The 12189-nt window shown below is 44.5% G+C and overlaps 1 protein-coding gene across 2 annotated transcripts in view; it reads left to right on the top strand.

Annotated features, from left to right (window-relative positions):
- The first annotated feature begins 2945 nt into the window (after nucleotides 1-2945).
- ITGB5 (integrin subunit beta 5) overlaps nucleotides 2946-12189 on the top strand; it is a 626222-nt gene continuing 616978 nt past the window's right edge. Inside the window, exon 1 of one of the 2 annotated variants that reach the window (XM_069224638.1) lies at nucleotides 2946-3952. In XM_069224638.1, the coding sequence (XP_069080739.1) occupies nucleotides 3874-3952 (79 nt within the window). In that variant the 5' untranslated portion in view covers nucleotides 2946-3873. The remainder of the gene's footprint in view (nucleotides 3953-12189) is intronic. The other variant, XM_069224637.1, reaches the window with a different exon arrangement.

Genomic DNA, 12189 nt, shown 5'->3' with positions numbered 1-12189 from the left:
AGTGACGGTCTAAGGCATGGGCAGAGTGGGCAATTGCCCAGAACCCCACCTTTCAAGGGCCCCCCTGTAAAAGTGAACTTTCTCTTTTTTTTACCTCTGTCTATTCCGTTTCTCTCTCTCTCTCTCTCTCTCTCTCTCTCTCTCTAACTGTCTAAACCTCTCTTCCTCTATGTACAGCTACCGCCGACTCATTTCTCTAACCCAGTTGCCCTAATTATTTCTGGGGTCCCAAGCAAGATATATTCCAACTGTTGTGTGACCCTGTCAAAGTTTAATATATAATTTAGTATCATTTTGTTATCGAGAAGGACATATACTATCAAGATATGGGTAATAAAAGTTATGTTTCTACATCTTCTACTTACCCCCCACAACCAACACACACGCCCACATAAGGGAGTGGCCATAAAATTAAAATACCCTCACTTCAAACCAAAGCTGTCATGGCACCAAGCAAATGGTGGAAGTCATTACAGCCCTCCCCAGAAGAGCTCTCTTTCATCCACACATCTGTCAATCCATCCTTTCAACCTTCCATTCACCTGATGATATATACCATTTTACCTTTAAATTCTGTTATCCGGTCATTCTTTCATCCATCATTCCATCTTTCACCATTTTGTCCACCCATCCATATCAGACCGCCTCCATCCATCTACAAACATTTCCATTACACCTATCCACCCATCCATCCATTCCTTTCATCTATCCATTACTTCATTCACCCTTTCAGTCATCCATCCATCCCTTCCGTCATTCATCCTTTGTCATCCATCCATCCACCATTTCACTTCCTCTATCCACTCTTTCGCTTCATCCATCCATTCTTCCTTTACTCATCCATCCTCTCCCTAATCCATCCACCCTTCCACCCATCTATCCACTCATCCATCCATTTACCCTTTTACTCACTCATTCATTTATGCTTTTACTCATCTTTCCATCTACCCTTCCATCCACTCACTCGGTAACTCATTGATCCATTCTTTCACTTATCCATTCTTTCTCACACCCCTTCATCCACTCATCCATCCTTTCTCTCATCCATCCTTACACTCCATCTGCCTGTGCTCCATTTCACTCATCCCATCCATTCATCCTTTCACTCACTCATCCATTCATCCTTTCATTATCCATCCATCCATCCACCCTTTCCCTTACCCATCCACCATTTCATTCATCCATCCACCCACCCTCCTATCACTCATTCATCATTTGTTTCACTCATCCTTCCTTACATCCAATCTTTGATTCATTCATCTATTTACACTTCAATCCTTTCACTCAGCCATCCATCCACCTCTTCCCTTACATCCAATAATCCATCCTATCACTCACTCACCTTTGCTGGGTTGCAGACAGAAGAGACCCTTCAAGAACTTCACCTCCACTGTAGCTGCTAAATTTGATGCCCCAGCATTCATCCTTTTACTCATCCATCCATCTTTTTGATCATCTATCTATCCACCCTTTCACTCCATCCATCCATTTACCCTGTTACTCCACCTAGCCACCCATCCTTTCACTCACTTGTACACAGTGGACAAAGTAGGCGGGATCAGAGAGGCACAACATGCCCATACTTTTATGATTTTTGAACCACCCTTCCCCTACTTTTTCTAAAAAGGCAACCGTCACAGGAGGGTTAATTCCAACATTACAAATGCCTCAGCTGAAGTGTCATTCAGTGATTCTCCTGTGCATTGAAACCGAAGCTGGGCAGACAACTAAAGAATCCTGCCTGCCAGGGTGCTGCTTCTCTGACAGAAATGCAAATGTGAGCTACGAGTTAATCTGCAAATGTAAAGGATGCTTTTGAGCCAGTATTGGCTTTAATTGACCTAGTCCCTCCAAGGTTTGTGTTGACAAAGATTTATTCATTTTGAGTGACAATGCAAAGAGTTAACAACTGAGCTGTGAAGTGAGTACTTTGAACTGTGGATGTATTTATATCATGCTTATAACACCAGGAGGTGTTGAAGGGACAGTAATGCAAAAAAATGCACTACATACACTCTGGGAACTACTGAAAGCTATATTTTGGAAGAGCCATTTTATCTTATCTTTGTAGGAGTTTATCATATACTATGTGTAATGGAAGTTTAAAATAATGGATTACATATTCACAGTGCTTTCTATTGCAGGCTATGGCCTAGTAGCACTAAAACCACAGGTCACTTTCCTCCACTGCAGCAACCAAGATTTAATTCTGTGGTTCTCTGGTTACACCCAGACTTCTTCAGTGAATTACCTAATAGAGGTTTCACGTACTGTAGGACAGTTCCCAATGAGTAAGAACTGTTTTTATTTTTCATTTAAGCTACATCTTATTTTATATGTAGCTACCTGAGGGTGGAAGACCAAAAAGGCTTACAGAATATTTTATTTTTTTAGCCACATCTTTGACCTCGTCCCCATGTTCACTGACTGCACCCCCACTGCACGCAGCATCACAGTTCGCATATTTTGTTTTAATGTACTTCGACTGCTGCTCATACATTCATACTTTTATCGTCCATTCACCCACCCATCCATCCGCACTCCATTGCGGCACTCCATCCTTTCTTTTACTCACCCATCCATCCTTTCACTCACACATCTATCCATGCATTCACTGACACACCTGACACACACACACACTTTTTTCAGGTTATGTAAGAGCCTTTGTCTGCCGAGTTCCAGACAGAAAAGGCCCATCAAGAACTCCAGACCCGCTGTAGCTTCTAAAGCCGGGCGTTCACGTCACCTCCGCGCACACATACACGCAACTGTGCATTGGACCAGACCTCTTTGTGTGCAAAAATTCGCTTTTTCAGCCAATGCGACGCTCTGTAGCGCTTTTCTTGGACCCCTGCACCGCTAGCGGCACGGAGCTGCTCGGCCGCGGGAGTGGAAGAGTTAACAGGCCAGCAGCCCTGATTGGCAGCTCGGGGCGGAGATTTCACATTCAGACCCAGCGCCTTTCCCAAGAGGAGCTGAAAGTTTCTTAGAGAAGCCCGCGGGACAGGAGGAAGGGAGGAGAGGGGACCGGAGGGCGCCGAGGAGATCACAGCCTGACGGAGGGGACTCTGGAGCGGTGACAGGTCACCCGGGGGGCTCTGCACCTAGCCCAGCCTCCCTGGACCCATGGGCAGAGCGCATCGGCGGGCCGGCAGTAATCCTCTTAACCTGTCAGCCAGGAATGCTTTGACACAGAGGAGTTCATGAGGGCAACTTCCCCGGCCTGGGGAGGACTGTGCAGCCCGATCCCTGCCTTCTGACACACGGTGGCCCGCACCGGGCACCGCAAGCTTTGCCCGCGCAGCTCGGGACCGGGAAACCCGGTGCTCGTCTTCTTTCCTGCACCAGGACCTGGCACCCCACGCCCTGCCCTCTGCCCCACACTCCGCCGCGCCGGGAGCTCCGAGATCCGCTGCCTGGCCTTGAGAAGTGCACATCAACATCGGATACATTGTGGAGCCGGAGCCCGTTCCAGCTCTGTAGAGGATCACACGGCTCTGGCTTGGGCATCACGGTGACGCTGGCCCCTATCACACTGCCCAGGCGTGGGCTGGCTTGAAAGGTGGGATTGTATAGACCCCCGTGGGACCACACTTCCTACAGGTCTGGTATTGTTGCACTCTATGTCGGCCTTGAAGTAGGCATACGGTGTTGCACAGGGATAGACACCACTACTCCCATGGGGATCTGGAGAGCAGTCTTTCCTGGAGTTGCCTGAGGTGACTGCTGTGTGGGCCTCTGGGCTTGTGTGATCCTCTGCGAACCGGTACTGCGGGTAGCTGGAAACCACATGCTGCCTCCAACCCCTTTCGCTCTGGAACCTCTTTGAGGCGACCCCTTGCAAGCCCTTGTGCCCGTGCCCCCTCCGTCAACATGCAGCGGGGCAGCGGGCTGCCCTTGCACCTTCTAACCGCCCTCCTGCTGCTGGACTCCCTGCTGCATCCCGTCACAGGTAAGTGCACCCAGGAGTGTTGAGAGGCCCTGACAACGTGTAAATAGTGTATGTGCACCAGGACATTTATCTCTAAGCGCTGCGCGAGGTATTAAACTAAACTGTCAGCAAGAGGGCTCTTGTAAGAAGAGGGTGGTGAGTATGACTTGCTTGTCGGAGCTAATGTTCTCTGTAAAAATAACTGAATAGCGCTCGAAGAAAGAGCTCATTGTAACCGGTAAGCTATGAAGTTAAGGTAATGGTGGTATTTATTTGTGACCGATATGCCTGCGTTTATCCATAGTTATTTTTGCTCTTCTAGCGGGTTGCCCTTACTTAAAATTTGTATTTCGAAAAATGAAGCTGCTACTCGGACTTTCCGTTTTTATTTATCAATAAATGTGCAGTCCTACTTCGATGACTAATATGTTTTAGCTAGACATGCCACATCCATTCACAAAGATGAAAATAAAACCTGCTTTTTATATTTGTTTAAATATAAATACAGACGCGACATTGGATGGCTTTCTGTCTGTGTCAGTGAAAGAAAAACCCGGAGCCCTATTGTTGCGCACCAGGTAGGGTACTCTAGTGGAGACGCCAGGCTGCTACAGAATGTTCTCCAAAGTTTCACGGGGCTCTGGCCAAACGGAGCCCGGAACAGGGGGTTTAGCGCGCAGGAGCAGCTCCTGGCCAGCGGGCGCTTATTACCCACGGAAACAATGCACCGTGGGCAAGTCTTGGACAGCTCGTGCTGCGAGCTTGCCGACTCCAGGAAGCGGGGTGCGTTGCGCGCATACCAGGGTGCCCACAGCTCTGAGCGATGCTGGCCTCTGCCCTGTCTGACCCGGCTTGGCTCACCGGGGCTCCATCTATTTTTTGAGGTGTGAGCATTTGCATTGATTTCAGAATGGTCATCCCCCACTGAGGGGACGTGGCTATATATTACAGCTGTAGTGAGAAGTGTAATGGAAAGACACCCCTTTAAAAGAAAGACAGAGATCGAACAGCGAGCTAGAGACGGCTCTGAACGGTGTGAGACTCGGTTTGTTTCTCGGATAAGGGGAGGGAGCTTATTAAATGTGCAGACTGCAGAGTATCACTGTAATGAAGCTGAGGCAAGTCCTGGACCTGGAGGGAATGGAGGCAGACGAGAGAAGGGGGCTGGGGAGGCAAGGGATGGGGCAATGTGCCATTTAGCACCAGAACAGTTGGATGCAAAAAGTGTGTGGGGTCTTTAAAGGGGCACGGCCTAAATAATTAGGGGTGTTGCTTAAACACTAAACTACATTTCCGTGTTTCCCATAGTGTACCACCCAGCCAGTATTTTGGCTTCTCTCTTTGAGTTTTCTGTCGTTTTGTCCAGATATATAATACAACAACTGATATACACTTAAAAGCATCCAGGCCCATCATTGGCCTTGTCAATGGTTTCTAGCTGTTTTAAGGTAAATGAGAGACAACAATGGTTTTGTTGTAATATGATATTGAAAATGTTTCAATTCTGAAATTGTGAGACTGTGAATTAAACTACTGTATCTGTGCAGGGGAAGATGTCTTGAGAGTGTCTGTCACTCCGGGTATGTTCACTTTAACTTAGACATGTTCCTATCTTACACCTCATTTCTTTCTGAATGCACTTCCGCACTTCGCCTTCACTCTACAACCCACAAACATATAGCGCATCAACTCCCCTATAAGGACTGTAATCACTTACTTTTGCCTTGTCACTATTTTGACAACTCTATTAACTCCTTCATACAGATTTGTAGACAACCACAGTTGCAACTGGAATAGGTGACCATTGTTCTGTGCGCTCTACAGAGAGGCCACGGATTGGATGAGCATGTATTCTGACACCTTTCTGGCCCATTGACAAGCACTGTAGGAAACTCGCACTGACTTTCGCCTCAGCTCTATAGCTGTCACTCGTGGCCCTTTATAACCACAAGGGCCACTATTACACCCAATACCGTATGGGCGCAACAGCCACCCGCACTCGTTTTCTGCCACCCCGTGGCACTGCAGCAGGGGCAGCAGATTCTTGTGAATCCCCTTCTGTAACACTGATTGTGCGACACACTTTAGGACCAGTGTTTTCTTAAGAACACGTTCTCTCATTTTCTTGGGGGACTCACTTTCCTTTTTGCACACCCATAGTAATATAGATTCATGCCCAGAGGCAAACAGGCCCTTAGGAGGCAAATTGAGAAGTGCACCACAAAACATTGTTGCAATTTTAGTCCGTCGCTGGAGCGCAGTCCCGGGAGGTGGCTAAATACATCTCCTTGCAGGCAGGTGCAGTCACTTAACATCACTTGAAGTGCAGGTCGGCTGCTGCCTGCACAGTGAAACATGCAGTGGCTAATTAAAGCAGCTGCTCCATATTTCACTAATGCACTTACCCCAGGGTAGCCACAAGTTTGCATCTGCCCTAGGGGCTTCATTGCTTAAAGGTGCGCTCTGGTGCAAATACGGACCTTACAACAGTTACGTCATTCGGGTCCGCGAGGCTACTCCATTCAGAGTATGCACTATACAAGACAAATACGCCTCATATGAAAAAAAATATAGAAACCCAACACCCTGAAAATAACTAACACGTTTAGGAAATACAAGATTAAGTAAACCATTTGAAACATAAACATAAACACATTCATTGACATTGATTACCTTAACGTTTCTTACATTAATTGCCCAGAAATCGACCAGTCGGTGTTATCTGCCTGTAAAGTTAGGAACATGGACATAGTGCTTTACAGGGGCCATTTCAATTCCATTTTTAATTACTACTAGGCCTGAGACCTGGAGGGACCCAGCCCTCCTAAAGCCCTGAGCTTGACAATCGTCCGTCTTATTAAACTGTATTATACATTCTGTGACTAGTTGCTCTGTGTTGTGGTACTTTTTGTTTTGCTTTGCACCATTATAAACACAGAACTACGAGCCTCAGAATGGAAAGCTAGACAGGACTGAAAGAGATTCTTATGCATAACATGGCACGGATTGCTTGTCTGACTGAAGTCTGGTACGCTTCTGGTATTTCTAAACCCCAGCATGGATCTTAACTTTTAGGAATGTGCACTTGGAGTAATGTGGCATGTGTGTAATAGAAGCTAGTAGATAAGCCCTTTGTTCTTGCAAAACGTTCTTGAAAATATTTGTTTTAATAGTAGTTCAAAACTTAGATCCCGTCACTGGTCGTTTACGATGAACTCGGCCTGCTTCTTTGGTGAATAGCAACTCTGCAACAAGCTTTTTGTTTAGGAAATGGGGAACCGGATGTGCATGAGTAGGAGAACCCAGAGAGATTTCCTTTGACTTCATATCGCACTAAGAATGCGTCAAGGTCACTCCATGGGGCCCTATGAACTCTAATTCTCATCCTTAAACTGATGATGGAATTTAGTCAGTAAACCAAAGCACTCGTGGATATGTGTATACTTATTACACCTAGAAACTGACATGACACAAATAACGCTAAACCAACAGATTAACAAGAGCTGAGCCAAAGTTCGGCTCTGGTTTTAAGAGGCCTTGCTGGACCTGAGCCTTTAAAAATTTGACTAGTAAATCACGCAGCAAATATGTTAAAATATGATAAAGTGTCCTCAAAATGTAAAAAAATGTGGGGCCTCAATTACAAAGCCTTTGTAGCACCATTGCATCATTTTTTTCTGACGCGGTGGTGCTAGCAGTGCTTTACACTGCTTCAGATTTACAAACTGACACACTGGGCCCAGTGAGTCAGTTTGTAAACCATTATGTCACATTATATCTGCACCAGCTATACTGTATGCAGGGTGGGCGTTCCGGCAGGAAAAGCCATGCAGAACTGATGCAGTAAAAGTTACTTTCATTGCATCATTCTGTGACATCACTGCCTCAGAATTTTACCGCATGCTCACTGCAGGCAGCAATTGAATCGAGCCTTTTCCCTATCGGGGCCTCCTTGCATTGCTCGAGTAGCATCATTTTTAAAAATTTTTTTTTTTATTCTAGTCCAGCAATGCGTGAGTTTAGCTCCAACAGATGCATCAGAATTTCGGAAGCATCTGTGAAAACATACACCATGGAGCTCTGTATTGTAAATACAGCACATCCATTGTGTCGTTAGCGGATCATAGGGCAGGACAAGATATCTGACGCATCGGGGCTGATACGTCAAATATTTGTAAATGAGGCCCGCATTTCTTTAACATGTCGAAGTACTTTACCTTAGCACATCAGATTACATCTCTGCACTGAGAAGTATTTATTGAGTGTTTAAACATGAGCTGAGAAACATTTCTGCCCCTGCCCAGATGACAATGCTATACCTGAGCTAAGAGGTGAATCAGTTGCCATGTGTACCCTGTATGTGGGCTAGATGTTTATTATAGATGGATCAAAATTAGAGGCTATTAAATAACAAGAAAAAAAAAGGTTTTGTATTTCACACATCACAAAATCATGTATTTGAAGGTGCTCTCGTGTAATAATGAGTATGAACGAGGCTTGGTGAAGTAAAGTATTTGCCTAGAATCACAATTTGGCCAAGCAGGGCAACCCGGATTGATCCCATATTTTCCAGTTTCACACTGTGCAGGTCAGCAGCTAAATGGGCATATCTTTTTCACATCAAATGTTTATGCTTTCTCCTTAACAGTAACAGATTAGACAGAATCCACATTTTTTTCTGTCAGTTTTACATTGAACAAACCTTGCCCGAGGGCATAAGAGCACTTCACTGTGTGTTGCATCGTTTTAGGTTGCACATAAGCGTTTGCCACGTGTTTACTTTTAGTATAATTCTTACGACTTAAATCGATTTAATTTGTTTGTTGCAGTGTCTTTTAAAAATACTTGTTCGCCAGTGGTCAGTTCTGTCTTTTTTCCCCTCCTTTTTCTGTTTCAGAGCAGTGACCAACTACTGTATTATTCCACTTTGGTTTCTTTATCTGTTGCTGTGAGAGACTTTTTTTGTTATTTCTTTGTTGCTGCCTTTTCACTGTGGGTGTTTTAGGCTGGTAGCTAAATGTTTTATTGCAGCATACCGTTCCTCCCACCTCATCCCATGTCGCTGACATTTGTTTTGGCTTTACTCCAGTGCTGTCCTCCTTTACATCTGGCTCCTAAAATAAGCTCATTTAACAAAGGAAACGCCTGGTCATTCAGCTCACTGCTCACAAAAGCCACAATAATCCTTTCTGGTAGAATGTAGTTAAACCTGGAAGCAATGATGTGAAACTTGCTTTGCTTTGCAGAGTCAGTGTCTCTCTCTCTTATCTCTCTCTCTCTCTTCTCTCTCTCTCTCTCTCTTTCTCTCTTTCTTTCTCTCTCTCTCTCACCCTCTCTCTCCCTCTCTCTCCCTCTCTCTCCTTCTCTTTCCCCCAGCACTCAGGACATTGCACAGGGCATTGCTTATCTCCTTTATTAGGGCCACAAATCTTCTCAGACTGATCTGCTATTGTTAACTTCATTAGAGCTTTGATGAAATGGGAGGCAAGAACTCTTGCAATACTTTTCATTCTGGTAAAATAAAATTCTTTTCTAGCCTTATTTTCCAATTACTGTTCAGACTTTTTTGATGTCAGTAGCCGCCACTGATCACTAAAACATGGCAGGAAAGGAGGAAATTATGAGACGGGGTTGACCAATTTATGTGACAAGAAAAGTCCAGGTCTGAATTTACAAAGCCAATAGCTCTAACTCAAGAAAATTGCATTGCAAATACTTGTTTTATTTTGGCACAGGAAGATTTGCCAGTGTTCACGGGATGCTGAGCAGAGGCTGGGATTCGAACCTTGTTCCCCTTGTTGCATGGACAGCAGCTGTAGCCACTAGGACACATGGCCTTCAGTGAAAGCTTTGCTTGGTTTGCGCTCAAGGTTCCAAAAGGACCTAGAGCTGAGCTAGAGCCAGGCACCTGGCTTGAGCTTCCTGTGGTTCACTTACCTCTACTTGCGTGTGCATAAACCTAGTGTTGAAAATATTTTGCATGCAAATCAGGAAACCAATATCATATTCAAATAAAATGTAAAATGTGTATTTCTGTAATATACAGAAGCTTCACTTTAGAACATCAGATTATGTCATCACATTGAGAGGCATTTATTAAAAGTGATAATTTTTAAACATTAACTTAAACATGAATTCCTCCCAAGACAATACTACTAGTGAAGTGAGTGGGAATTCAGTTGCCCTGTGCGCCATATACAGGGAGTGCAGAATTATTAGGCAAGTTGTATTTTTGAGGATTAATTTTATTATTGAACAACAACCATGTTCTCAATGAACCCAAAAAACTCATTAATATCAAAGCTGAATATTTTTGGAAGTAGTTTTTAGTTTGTTTTTAGTTTTAGCTATGTTAGGGGGATATCTGTGTGTGCAGGTGACTATTACTGTGCATAATTATTAGGCAACTTAACAAAAAATAAATATATACCCATTTCAATTATTTATTATTACCAGTGAAACCAATATAACATCTCAACATTCACAAATACACATTTCTGACATTCAAAAACTAAACAAAAACAAATCAGTGACCAATATAGCCACCTTTCTTTGCAAGGACACTCAAAAGCCTGCCATCCATGGATTCTGTCAGTGTTTTGATCTGTTCACCATCAACATTGAGTGCAGCAGCAACCACAGCCTCCCAAACACTGTTCAGAGAGGTGTACTGTTTTCCCTCCTTGTAAATCTCACATTTGATGATGGACCACAGGTTCTCAATGGGGTTCAGATCAGGTGAACAAGGAGGGCCATGTCATTAGATTTCCTTCTTTTATACCCTTTCTTGCCAGCCACGCTGTGGAGTACTTGGACGCGTGTGATGGAGCATTGTCCTGCATGAAAATCATGTTTTTCTTGAAGGATGCAGACTTCTTCCTGTACCACTGCTTGAAGAAGGTGTCTTCCAGGAACTGGCAGTAGGACTGGGAGTTGAGCTTGACTCCATCCTCAACCCGAAAAGGCCCCACAAGCTCATCTTTGATGATACCAGCCCAAACCAGTACTCCACCTCCACCTTGCTGGCGTCTGAGTCGGACTGGAGCTCTCTGCCCTTTACCAATCCAGCCACGGGCCCATCCATCTGGCCCATCAAGACTCAATCTCATTTCATCAGTCCATAAAACCTTAGAAAAATCAGTCTTGAGATATTTCTTGGCCCAGTCTTGACGTTTCAGCTTGTGTGTCTTGTTCAGTGGTGGTCGTCTTTCAGCCTTTCTTACCTTGGCCATGTCTCTGAGTATTGCACACCTTGTGCTTTTGGGCACTCCAGTGATGTTGCAGCTCTGAAATATGGCCAAACTGGTGGCAAGTGGCATCGTGGCAGCTGCACGCTTGACTTTTCTCAGTTCATTGGCAGTTATTTTGCGCCTTGGTTTTTCCACACGCTTCTTGCGACCCTGTTGACTATTTTGAATGAAACGCTTGATTGTTGGATGATCACGCTTCAGAAGCTTTGCAATTTTAAGAGTGCTGCATCCCTCTGCAAGATATCTCACTATTTTTGACTTTTCTGAGCCTGTCAAGTCCTTCTTTTGACCCATTTTGCCAAAGGAAAGGAAGTTGCCTAATAATTATGCACACCTGATATAGGGTGTTGATGTCATTAGACCACACCCCTTCTCATTACAGAGATGCACATCACCTAATATGCTTCATTGGTAGTAGGCTTTCGAGCCTATACAGCTTGGAGTAAGACAACATGCATAAAGAGGATGATGTGGTCAAAATACTCATTTGCCTAATAATTCTGCACTCCCTGTATGTGGCCTAGATTTATATCATGGAACAATATTATAGTCTATTAAACAAATGCAAGAGATTTTTGTACAGCACACCTCCTGAACTCCCATATTTGAAGGCGCTGTCAAGTGATAATGAAGCAAAAGGAGGCTTTTAGAAATAAAATATTGTCCAAGATCACACAATTTGATCAAGAGGGGACGTCTGTATTGATCCCAGGTTTTTCTAGTTTCACGTTGCACAATTCAAATGCTGTACAAATGCTAGATTGGCTCCCTCTCCTTTTTTTAAATCAAAAGTCAGTGTTTTGTTTTTAAATATGTGTGCATGGGTGGCAGACGGAGGCATGTGAAAGATTTGGATTTGAGGGTCCAAGATAATCTGAAGTTTAGACAGGCATCTGGCTCAATCTAGGCTCAAGCGTTCAGTGGCTGACCCACCTCTATAAACAAACAAATTCTGTCCTTATCACAACGGCTTAAATTGTGCCATTGTGCTGGCCTCCACTACCACCC

This window comes from Pleurodeles waltl, chromosome 3_1 (assembly GCF_031143425.1).
Source record: "Pleurodeles waltl isolate 20211129_DDA chromosome 3_1, aPleWal1.hap1.20221129, whole genome shotgun sequence".
NCBI classification, from domain to species: Eukaryota; Metazoa; Chordata; class Amphibia; order Caudata; family Salamandridae; genus Pleurodeles; species Pleurodeles waltl.
Note: the sequence above shows the minus strand (reverse complement) of the source record. Positions and strands in the feature narration are given on the sequence as shown.